General features: G+C 43.5%; 1 protein-coding gene across 1 annotated transcript in view; it reads right to left on the reverse strand.

Annotated features, from left to right (window-relative positions):
* ZMAT4 (zinc finger matrin-type 4) overlaps positions 1–12,958 on the reverse strand; it is a 376,717-nt gene that overhangs the window by 161,408 nt on the left and 202,351 nt on the right. Inside the window, exon 4 of the mRNA XM_027530022.1 lies at positions 5,691–5,847. Coding sequence (XP_027385823.1) covers positions 5,691–5,847 — 157 coding nt within the window. The remainder of the gene's footprint in view (positions 1–5,690; positions 5,848–12,958) is intronic.

Below are 12,958 nucleotides of genomic sequence, written 5' to 3' on the forward strand. Positions count from 1 at the left end.
AAAGAATTGATGCTTTTGAACTGTGGTGTTGGAGAAGACTCTTGAGAGTCTGTTGGACTGCAAGGAGATCCAACCAGTCCTTCCTGACTGGCAGGAAATCAGGAATTAGGGAATTCAAATTTCCTAAAGGAAATCAGTCCTGAATATGCATTGGCAGGACTGATGCTGAAGCTGAAACTCCAATACTTTGGCCACCTGATGTGAAGAACTGACTCATTTGAAAAGCCCCTGATGCTGGGAAAGATTGAAGGTGGGAGGAGAAGGGGCAACAGAGGATGAGATGGTTGGATGGCATCACCAACTCTGTGGATATGAGTCTGAGTAAACTCCAGGAGTTGGTGATGGACAGGGAGGCCTGGTGTGCTGCAGTCCATGGGGTCGCAAAGAGTGAGACATGACTGAGCCACTGAACTGATATTGATAGAGTATCATATCAGATCAGATCAGTCACTCAGTCATGTCCGACTCTGCGACCCCATGAATCGCAGCACACCAGGCCTCCCTGTCCATCACCAGCTCCCGGAGTTCACTCAAACTAACATCCATCGAGTCAGTGATGCCATCCAGCCATCTCATCCTCTGTCATCCCCTTCTCCTCCTGCCCCCAATCCCTCCCAGCATCAGAGTCTTTTCCAAAGAGTCAACTCTTCGCATGAGGTAGCCAAAGTACTGGACTTTCAGCTTTAGCATCATTCCTTCCAAAGAACACCCAGGGCTGATCTCCTTCAGAATGGACTGGTTGGATCTCCTTGCAGTCCAAGGGACTCTCAAGAGTCTTCTCCAACACCACAGTTCAAAAGCATCAATTTTTCGGTGCTCAGCCTTCTTCACAGTCCAACTCTCACATCCATACATGACCACAGGAAAAACCATAGCCTTGACTAGACGGACATTTGTTGGCAAAGTAATGTCTCTGCTTTTGAATATGCTATCTAGGTTGGTCATAACTTTCCTTCCAAGGAGTAAGCATCTTTTAATTTCATGGCTGCAGTCACCATCTGCAGTGATTTTGGAGCCCAAAAAAATAAAGTCTGACACTGTTTCCACTGTTTCCCCATCTATTTCCCATGAAGTGATGGGATCGGATGCCATGATCTTTGTTTTCTGAATGTTGAGCTTTAAGTCAACTTTTGCACTCTCCACTTCCACTTTCATCAAGAGGCTTTTGAGTTCCTCTTCACTTTCTGCCATAAGGGTGGTGTCATCTGCATATCTGAGGTTATTGATATTTCTCCCGGCAATCTTGATTCCAGCTTGTGTTTCTTCCAGTCCAGCATTTCTCATGATGTACTCTGCACATAAGTTATATAAACAGGGTGACAATATACAGCCTTGACATACTCCTTTTCCTATTTGGAACCAGTCTGTTGTTCCATGTCCAGTTCTAACTGTTGCTTCCTGACCTGCATACAAATTTCTCAAGAGGTAGATCAGGTGGTCTGGTATTCCCATCTCTTGAAGAATTTTCCACACTTTCTTGTGATCCACACAGTCAAAGGCTTTGGCATAGTCAATAAAGCAGAAATAGATGTTTTTCTGGAACTCTCTTGCTTTTTCTATGATCCAGTGGATGTTTGATCTCTGGTTCCTCTGCCTTTTCTAAAACCAGCTTGAACATCAGGAAGTTCACGGTTCACATATTGCTGACAGTATGGGTGATCTCAAATCTCACTTTGATTAATGGCAGACAGTGGGAAATACCTGTAGTTGAAAGTTTTTGTTTTATGCTTCAAGGGGACATGGTTTGGGTCTGCTTGGAGATGGACCTTTCTGGAGTGAGTTCTCTGAACAGAGCGGGGGGACTGGCCCAGGAGAGGGGAGGAGTGCAGGAGCTGGGGGACCTGGGGAGCACTGAAAATGCCGTCTAGGCTGACCATGTAATCTAGCAACTTAAAACGTCCTCTGGGCTAATGTTACGATGGTAGAACCCCCCTCAGGAAGTGCCCTGCCAAGTGTCCCAGCCTCTGCTTCAGCAGCCCCTCATCTCTGGACACACATTCCACCTCTAAGTGTCTCTGAATACTCAGATTTCCCTGGTGTCCAGGGGTTAAGGCTCTTCACTTCCAACGCAAAGGACCCAGGTTCAATCCCTGGTCAGGGACCCCACAAGCTGCATGTCATGGCCAAAAAATAAAAACAAATATCTCTGAATATGTGATACTTACCAGAGCTCAGATCTAGACCCCTAATTTCTACCTACTCATATCTTTTAAACCCAAGCACACACATGCATGATGCACATTCCACGCACACACAGAAGCATTCTCTCTTTCCCATGACAGCCTTCCCAGTAATCTCTATTCCATGCTCAACAGCATCACTTCCTTTCCTCCCCCTCCAGTGAGAGGATCCCCATGCTCTTCACTGCTGGCCTCTATTCTCTGGGTCACCTCCAGAAGCTTCCCACAATGTGGCAGTGACATGACCAGGGCAGCCTCTACCTAGCCTCCGATCTAGGCAAGACCTCTACACTAAGGTCTGTCAACCCTTGGAGAACATGGTGAGTTTGTAGTCTCCTCATGTTCTCATCTTACAGAAAGAAAAGCATGAACTAGAGCAGAGATTTCAAAACACACTGGGTTTTGTCCTTAGCGGCGCCTCCAAGCATTTCAGACATCCTAGTAAACACACACCCATTTGAAAAAAGCAACTCAAACGCCAACTAATTCTGCAGGATCCTCAGCTGATGTCTGATAAAAGTGCATCCTGAGTAGGAGGAAAGGTGATGGTTCCCAGACACCAACTGCTCACCTTCACCACATAGAATAGCTCTGCGAAGTAATGAATCATGCTTTATTCAGTTATTCCCACTCAGAAGTCACCACCATTCAGAAGCCTGTTACTTATGGAGGGGAATCTCCAGGAACCTACCTGAGGAGGGAGATTGCTTCTGAGTTCAGTTGGCTGGGTTTTTAATGTTCTGTGTTTTCCTTCTGTTTTCATTGTAGAAGTGATGTCCAGCCACCCTGGTGGATTAGACAGAGCAGTTCCTAGATGGGCAGAGGGCAGCCCCAGCCACAGCTTCAGGCAGTGCTGCTGGGTTCAGCTACAGGCAGTAAAGGCTGTCCTGACGCCATTCAAGGATCTGAAGGAGCTTCACTCGGGGGCTCAGGAAGTCCGTGTCCTGAGTGTTCTTTTCTGCTGCCTCTTGGTCCTTATCCTCTATTTGCAGTAACTGAATTTGTGCTAGAGACCAAGCCTCAACCTCTAACCTAGATATGGGAGCCAGGTTCTTGCTATGTTCCTATATGGTTTCCAGCCCAGGGCTCTGGTTGAAAATGATTGTGCCTTGCCATGCTCTTGGATTTCCCCGGTGGCTCAGATGGTAAAGAATCTGCCTGTAATGTGGGAAACCCAGGTTTAATACTTGGGTCAGAGAGATCCCCTAGAGGAGGAAATGGCAACCCACTCCAGTATTCTTGCCTGGAGAATCCCATGGACAGAGGAGCCTGGCAGGCTACCGCCCACGGAGTTGCAAAGAGTTGGACACAACTGAGCAACTAACCTTTCTGCCATGCTCTTAACAGTCTTTCCTTTCCCCAGAACCTCAGGACTGCAGCCAGGGCTCTGCTACCATTTGCCTGACTCTCCTGATGCTGGTACCCTGCTTAGTCTCAGGATGATCTTGGTACTCCGAATCCCCACCACTGGAGTCCACCCTCCTCCCAGGCCCTCCATCCTTGTCCTGTGCCCTGGGAAACAATGCCTGCCCTCTGCTTACACGTATACCTAATGACTCACCTCCCTCTAGGAGGATAATTTGCTTCATTTGCTCCCTGATGGCAGTTGGGTCAACATCAATGTCAGCCCAGGGAACCAATGTAGCTCCCCAGGCTCTTCAATTCTGTCTGGAGTTAACACATTCTAAGATCCTTTCTGCTCAAAGCAGCTTTGGAGGAGAATGGATGAGACGTGAAGCTGCAGAAAGGGGATGTGCAGCTTCGGGACCCGAAGCTAGATGAGAAATGGAGATGCTGGGAAAAGAAAACGACATCTCTTTCCCCAGCCCGAGCTAAGTGCTGTGAGTGCTCCCTACCCCCCAACCCACCCCTAGTCCCCGCTCCCCACCCAGCAACTCGATGTCTGTCACAGTGAGGACTGGGATAGCTCTGTGAACTCCAGAACTAAGTCATTAAGTATACACTGCAGTTTCCATATTTTAGATTGTTTCCCCTTGGAACATATAGACGGCAACTAACAAATTACCCCCAAGTTATATTTACCAGCTTTGAGGGTAACTCAGAGAGACAAAATGGTGCTTGGCTATCTTAAGGATGTGTTGAAATTCACAAAGACCTATTTTTTGCCAGGTGGTGATTCTTCTTTACAGAAATAATAACTCCCACTTGCTAATTGATGTGATAAACGAAGACAGAGCCTCTCCTCTTCCATCACTACCTCCAAAATTAAATTTAACAGCAATACTCTGCTTAGGCAGGGAGAACAAATGGGCTAGTTACTCATTCATGGAGAACAGGTAAAAATTTTCCAGTGGCTGTTTCTTTGAAGTGTCTATTTTAAGAGATTTGAGGGGGAGTAGGTTACAAGGTGAGTATCCAACCTTTCAGAGAGCAAAAATCAGGAGTTTCAACCAAGTGCCTGCTTATCAAATGTCAATACAGACAGTGTACCTCAATCAAGCTGAGCTTTCTTCCAATTCCAAGTGCTTTCCAGCCATCCTATATCTGAATGTCACAGCTACCTTTACAAAAACAATATTCTTCAGTTCAAGTAAGTAGAAAAATACAGTGAAAAGATTCCCTACTAGTCTTTAGGTAAAAGCAGATATTTTTCTTAAGAAAAACACTGGTGAGAATAAAAGCCAAGTATTGTTTTAGATTCTCTTCAATTTCCAAAATACCATTTAAAAAATAATTACACCCACGATTTATGCATGATTCATTAGGCAGGCAGCTCCAATGCACAGCTCCATTGTAATTGCACTGAAAATGTCGACATCATGAAATATACCCTCAACTTCTTGAGATTATCACCTATTCTAGTAACATCTTTGCTACCATGTAAATCTTGCCCTAATAGTCTGTCCTCATTAAACAATGATAGTATTTCAGTTCTATGATTGGATAGACTTCTGAAGAAATTTTTTGTTACTTCTGAATAATTAGAAGGTCAAACACTCTATGACTGATATTTAAACCTTTTATCGTGAAAGTTAATAGGCTTGAATCACAAAATCCCCCAAGAAGATGACTGGAATGTTACCTGGGGTGGGGTGGGTGGGGAGAAGGCACACCATGGTTGTCAGCAAATAAAAGTGTTTCTAAAGACAAAAAATGGTACAGATGAACCAGTCTGCAGGAGGGAATCAATAATATACAGTACACTATCCGTCACCTCTGCTGATTACAGACCAAAGTCAGAAAAGACAGCATTCCTTACATAATAGATAACCTTACATAACATATAATAAATATGATAGGCAACATCTTGCAGGATAGAAACAAAAGATGCAAACTGCTGAATCACATATCTGAAGGGGCCAAGTTGAGAGGACCAGCACCTGGATTTAATAGTCTTACAACTGCAAGTTCCACTGGGCGACCTGCCCATCCCTTTAGCTTTGAAGGGCATCCACTCTGATCTGGCAGCCACCCCTGAAGAGGCAGCCTGAGGCACGGGCCAGGCACTGGAGGTGGGGGTCTCCCCACCACCACCATTCAGACACCTACCTGTGGTCTTTAACGGGGTTTTCTCTCCTAGCAACAGTTTTAACCTTTTGGCGTGGATTTTGCCTTGATAATGTGAGTCAGCCACCACCGCGGAGGTGAAGGACATGTTACAGAGGGTACAGCATTTGTTTTTATCCACCATATCAGCATCATTTCCCTGTGTGTGAGAGAGAGAGAGATCGAAAGAATATTAGAGCACCCCAAGGCTTCCAATGTCTTTGTTCCACTCCGTTCTGTTGCACATGAAACTCACATGAGTCTTTTTCCTGTCTTTTTTCTTTCTTTTTAAAGCATTGCATTGAGTATTATTCCATGTGGGATTTAGAGACGAAAACTTAGTTTACCCACATTATGTCATGTAACTTCATTATAAAATGAGGGTTTTATACTTAGTATTGTTAATATTAACTATCAAAAAATTGGTTAATATTCATTGGGCAAGTTAGTTAATATTGTTGAGAAGATTGAAATAGTCAATCCATATAACAGGAGTTAATCCAATGCCTGGAAATAGTAATCAACACATATTAGGTTCTACTATTAAATCATTTTAATTTTGGCCTGATCATTAATGTTATCAGACTAGAACTGATTGTGTGTGTGTGTGTGTGTGTGTGGTTATTTGCTTAGTTGTGTCCGACTCTTTGCAACCCCATAGACTGTAACCCACCAGGCCCCTCCATCCATGGGATTCTCCAGGAAAGAACACTGAAGCGGGTTGCCATTTCCTTCTCCAAAAGGAACTATAGAAAGAAAGAACGTGAAGTCACTCGGTTGTGTCCGACTCTTTGTGACCCCATGGACTGTAGCCTACCAGGCTCCTCCACCCATGGAATTTTCCAGGCAAGAGTACTGGAGTGGGGTGCCATTTCCTTCTCTGAGAACCGATTATATTCTTAGTTAATTATTGGCTAGTTTTTGATCCATTCTACACAGTGCTTATCTGTACTTTCTCCATGTTCATCAAACTATCTCCTCATTTGACACAATTTTAGTCAATGGCTTTATGCTCTATATCGTTGAAAATTTTGTGGTCATCAATCAAATGAGCTCAAGATTTTTTCCTTATAAATAGTATCTCTGCACAGTCACTTCACTGCTCATCATTTTTCAAAAGGCATCTTAAAGCTGATACAATAGTTGTTCAATTAAGCAAGAGTTTACTAGTCTACTCTCTGTTTCTCGTTTCTTTTTTTTTTTTTTTGGCCATAAGTAAATTCTCAGCCTTGGAAAGAAGTAGCCTCTTCCTTTTTCTTGAAATGTCTGTTTTGTCCTTGCTCTGCAATCTATTATTTCCTACATGATAAACATCACCAAAACTTCCTCAGTGACCAAGTTCAACCTCTATTTAACAGGGACCACGACTGCCAGGCACTAGCAACACCGCACAGAGGGGTGAATATGAGCTACCTGCAGAAAAACAAGGCCCACAACGGTGAGAACACAATGGATCTGGTTCCAGGAGGAAAAGGTTCTCTCGTTGCATCTGTATCATGCATCAAAGTAAGTAAAATACCAGAGTTCACAGGGCCTGAATTATTTAGCAGAAATTATCATTTGGCATTCAGCTCTGCTTTGACACACTTTAGCCTCACCAGGATACATGGCCCCATGTTCAAGATTTTTTTTTTAAAGATTTCTTTAAGGAATCCAATATTTATCATAATGAACTTGAGTCTATCATAAAGCTATGGTGACCATGCTGGCTGAATTTTCCGGGAGAGTTTGCATCATTTTCCTTTTCTTCAAGACAGGTGATTCATTAACTGCTGCACAAAATACTTAAATCCAGCTTGATTTTTATTCCTCTGTAAGACTTCATGAAAATGAATAATGATTTGGGAAAAAATAAATCCTTTGTCAGACCATGTGACCTGGAGATTGTGCCCACAGGTCATCAATTACCTATATTCTGCAAGGGGAAGATTAATTCACGGGCTCCCCTCATGCCTAGTTAGAAATTGAGGGTAAAGAGGACTCTCAGATAAGGAGTTAATCTATTCCTTAATGGAATGGTAGGAGCAAAGCATCTCTTTGTTAAAAGAGCAGCCATGGGTGAGTATCTGGCCTCACAAAAGCCCCTTCTCCTATTCCTGGCAGACCCCAAAGAATGCAATTTAAAATGGCATGGCGACAAGGATGAAGGTGGGGGTGGGACAGAGAAAGGGAATTCTGTATTTTTCTGCACAACAGTAAGATGTCCAGAGTGATGGAGAGCACTGCCTTGCGTATTTTGTGGCAGTTAAAAAACTAACACTTTCCTTCTTAAGCCATCTATTGGCAATAGCACTGATCATTTGCACTCAGTCTTGGGAGGAGTGTGAGTGTGTGTGTGTGTGTGTGTGTGTGTTCCCGGAGGCTGGAGTGCAGTTCAGGGTTGGGGGAAGGGAGAGACTCCATAAAAGTCTCTGAGATTTGGAATCCTACCTATAGCCATTTATTAGCTTGACCTTGCAAGCATGCTCAGTCACATACAACTCTTTGAGACTCCATGGACTGTAGCTTGCCAGGCTCCTCTGTCCATGAGATTTCCCAGGCAAGAATACTGGAGTGGGTTGCCATTTCCTTCTCCAGGGGATCTTCTCAACCCAGAGACTGAATGCGCATCTTCTGCATTGGCAGGCAGATTCTTTACCACTGAGCCACCTGGGAATGGTAGCCTATATTAAATCTTAGAACCTATCCAAGACCATTATCACATTTTAAAAGTGAGATTTAAGGAAATGTATTGCTAGAGGTGAGGGTGGGGAGTCCATGAAAGGAGATGGTTTCTATGGAGAGAGGATGGGCCTCCCAAAAGGGGTCTCTCCCAGTGAGGCACAAACCTCAGGACACCTGGGTATGTACTGAGGCTGGACCCACCAAGTGTATCCCTGCTGAGCGCTTCAAGCTGAGGTGCTTTGAGTTTCCTCATCAGTAAAAATTCAAAGAGGGACTTCCCTAGAGGTCCAGTGGTTAGGACTCCACACTTCCACTGTAGGGGGCATGGGTTCAATTCCCGGTCGGGGAACTAAGATTCTGCATGACATAAGGCATGGCCCAAAATTTTTTTTAATTTACAAAAAATTAAAAATTAAAAAAGAAAAGCTTTTAAAAACAAAAAGAAGTCATAGACACTTGAACTCCTTTGTGTGGTCTGCTGTGGAGCTGACTGAACCAGGAAAGAAAGGGGAGACTTGGTTTCCTGGCATCTGTGTCTCTAAGCAGGCCCAGGACATGCCCCAGGCCCATGACGGGGCAGAGCCAAGAAGACCAGGAAACACAAGTCAGGGAGTTGCTGAAGGGGTCGAGCCCAGTGAGTGAGCAGTGGACAGCTCGGGAGGACTGAGAGCCCTAACTGACACTTTCCCACTCTGTGTCAGGGAATATTGGTCTGATGTTTAAATGGACAAAAGGGAAGGTTGTCAAGGTGAGAGTGGTTGCTTGGATTGCCCATTTTCACCTGCTTATGCATAATATGGGCTCAAGCATCTCATTTTTCTTAAAATGAAGCACAAGATCATAAGCTAAAGCTTAACTCACAATCCACACCTATTTAGAATCTGTGCATCCCTTATGCCACTTCTAGCAAAATCACCAGCTGAACCTGGGCTCAGGAACTAGTCCCTATCTCCCTGGAGCTCTAAGGTGGAGACATCTCTACAGAAAGGGGCTGCCATCATTGTATGAAGTGTATTCAGATCAAGCTTCCAAGGCAAAGAACAGCCCTTAAACTGGATAATGACTAGTGGGTTTATGGTATTCATTCATTCAACACATTTTTCAGGACCCCCTAAATATGTGCGATGCTGTGCTAGAAGAATAAAACTCCACTCTCTGTTATTAAAGAGGTTGAGACCAGGGGAACTGGAGAAAGCAGGCACAAAATGAAAGGAAAACATTATAATCAAAGAAATACAGTCTCCTGTTGGAACCATGCTCTCCCAATTAGGTAAGCTTAAAAGACTAGTCATGTAAATGAGCCTATTTGTGTGGATTTTCATCTTAAAGTCTTCTCTTGCCTGGTACATCCTTCTTCATCATTGCTTATCTAGTCTGGTCTATCCAAAACCTTTATCGTGGCTCAGTTTAACCATCACTTTCTTGAGATGAAGCTTCTTCTGTCTCCCATCCTGAAGAAGTTGACAGGGGCCTTGGGGTCTTCCATGTGTCCTGTATATGCCTCTTTTATAATAGAACACTGAATTCTGACATGTATTTTTTTCATATTTGTTCCCCTCAAGAGGAACAAGGAAATAAAGTTAAGGAAATTTTTTCATTAATACCGGGGCCTCAGCTCCTAGTACAATGCTTGCCACACAGTAGGACATGCAGATATTTATTGAATGAACACAGGAGTTGAAGGTTGGTTTGTGGGATTACTAAATTGCATGCCATAAAAAGACAAAACAGGAAGACAGGTAACACAAGGAGGCCTATGGTCAGCCAGGAAGCTGGCCAGGAAGAGAACCAGAGTTTTCAACAATTTGTAAACTAACTTGAGGTTTCAACTAGGGGAACATTTTCCCAAAAGGTATGGTCATTTCATCATGGTTTTAATATGCATTCTTAGATTTCTGCTCTGCTGTATCAATCTCATGAGATTCTTAGATTTCTGCTCAATCTCATTCACACCATCATAGACAAGAATCAAAGAATAAGACAAGCAGAGAACCAACTGTTATGCAAGAAGATATCATGGAAGGCAGTTATGCCATCATTACAGAAGAGGGACCAAGGAAGTTTAGGTGTCTGATCATACAAGGGCTGTTATGCCTTGAGAAGTCGGGCAGCTTTTTGAGGTCCATAGGACATCTTTTATGGGATATTTTACTAAGGGGGTCAATGTAACTTACACAATGTCACCAACTCTGATTCCTCGAATGACCCCAGTGGAGATGCAACTATCCAGAGAGAATCTCAACATTAACCAAGGTCCTGGAATGTGCCAGAATTTAGTTGTGTATTCCTGACTATCTAAATCCCATATCAAATGCTGCTTGCAACTACAGATCACATCATTGTTACTGGAGTCTCTCACTGTCCCAAAAGCCCTGCTGTTCTATAGCTCAGGGGAGAAATTCCATAAAGGTTGATGAACTGATGTCAGAGATCACATTTAAAGTTTCTGACTTAACGAATTGAGAACGGCCCTAAGCTACTAAGTAAATGAAGGGGAATCCAAGATTGTTTTTATAAAATATGGATTTCAATCAGAAGGCAAATATTCGGTCTGACTTTTTCAATGCAGTGTCCACATGACTGAAAGAAAAAAAAAGCGTGTGGAACATCCTAAGACCACTTATTCAAAGCATTTCACAAAGTTAAGAAGTTTTCTGAAGAATTCCAACCTCATGAAAAACCCTGACTGACTCAGCCAAAAATCTAGTTTTGAAATTCCATTTTATTTTATCATAAGCTTTTTTTTTTTTCCACTCCATTCAAATAACTGTCTTCATTCTTCTTTCAGTTCAGTTCACTCGCTCAGTCGTGTCCGACTCTTTGCGACCCCATGAATCACAGCATGCCAGGCCTCCCTGTCCATCACCAACTCCCGGAGTTCACCCAGACTCACGTCCATCGAGTCAGTGATGCCATCCAGCCATCTCATCCTCTGTCGTCCCCTTCTCCTCCTGCCCCCAATCCCTCCCAGCATCAGAGTCTTTTCCAATGAGTCAACTCTTAGCATGAGGTGGCCAAAGTACTGGACTTTCAGCTTTAGCATCAGTCCTTCCAAAGAAATCCCAGGGCTGATCTCCTTCAGAATGGACTGGTTGGATCTCCTTGCAGTCCAAGGGACTCTCAGGAGTCTTCTCCAACACCACACTTCAAAAGCATCAATTCTTCGGTGCTCAGCCTTCTTCACAGTCCAACTCTCACATCCATACATGACCACAGGAAAAACCATAGCCTTGACTAAATGAACTTTTGTTGGCAAAGTAATGTCTCTGCTTTTGAATATGCTATCTAGGTTGGTCATAACTTTCCTCCCAAGGAGTAAGCGTCTTTTAATTTCATGGCTGCAGTCACCATCTGCAGTGATTTTGGAGCCCCAAAAAATAAAGTCTGACACTGTTTCCACTGTTTCCCCATCTATTTCCCATGAAGTGATGGGACCGGATGCCATAATCTTCGTTTTCTGAATGTTGAGCTTTAAGCCAACTTTTGCACTCTCCACTTTCACTTTCATCAAGAGGCTTTTGAGTTCCTCTTCACTTTCTGCCATAAGGGTGGTGTCATCTGCATGTCTGAGGTTATTGATATTTCTCCCGGCAATCTTGATTCCAGCTTGTGCTTCTTCCAGTCCAGCATTTCTCATGATGTACTCTGCATATAAGTTAAATAAGCAGGGTGACAATATACAGCCTTGACAAACTCCTTTTCCTATTTGGAACCAGTCTGTTGTTCCATGTCCAGTTCTAACTGTTGCTTCCTGACCTGCATACAAATTTCTCAAGAGGCAGATCAGGTGGTCTGGTATTCCCATCTCTTGAAGAATTTTCCACAGTTTATTATGATCCACACAGTCAAAGGCTTTGGCATAGTCAATAAAGCAGAAATAGATGTTTTTCTGGAACTCTCTTGCTTTTTCCATGATCCAGCAGATGTTGGCAATTTGATCTCATCTCACTCAAATTGCACTCATCTCACATGCTAGTAAAGTAATGCTCAAAATTCTCCAAGCCAGGCTTCATTCTTCTTTAGGTAAATGTAAAAAGCCTAAGAGAAAGACTTTCATTTCAGAACGTCAGAGTGAGGAATCCTGTGACATTGTTCCCCAGCAAAACAGCTATAAATGGTGCAAGTTATTTGTTTAAAAAATTATTCAAAGTCTTTGAAAATTATCCTAAAAGTAAATACCACATTAAAATATTTTTTCAGGAAAACATACTAACTCTAAGTAAGAACAGTGAAAGTTCCATGGCACTACAGAGACAACCCTTGCTCTCCCTCTGGACTCCCCAGCTCAGCATGATGGCAGCTCCACTCCACTGTGTGTGGTCAAGAAATTAGGGCTTCCTTTCCCATCAGCTCCCAGTTAGGAGATATCAGGAAGAGCAGGCCACTAACCTGAACTGCATCCCCTTCAGCTCCAAGATGCAGAAACTAAATTCCCAGCAAAGCAACCCAGAGATCAGGTACTCTCTCCCTTCACTCTTATTTGTAGGTCAGAAGCTCCATCCCCCACACAGCTGGTCCAGAATATTGGAACCATGATCTGATGTGCCCCAGTTTGCTTGTCGGACAAAGGTTCTGTGCCTGGGAAACAAGCTAAGAAGACCAGAGGC

Source organism: Bos indicus x Bos taurus, chromosome 27 (genome assembly GCF_003369695.1).
Source record: "Bos indicus x Bos taurus breed Angus x Brahman F1 hybrid chromosome 27, Bos_hybrid_MaternalHap_v2.0, whole genome shotgun sequence".
Taxonomy (NCBI): Eukaryota; Metazoa; Chordata; class Mammalia; order Artiodactyla; family Bovidae; genus Bos; species Bos indicus x Bos taurus.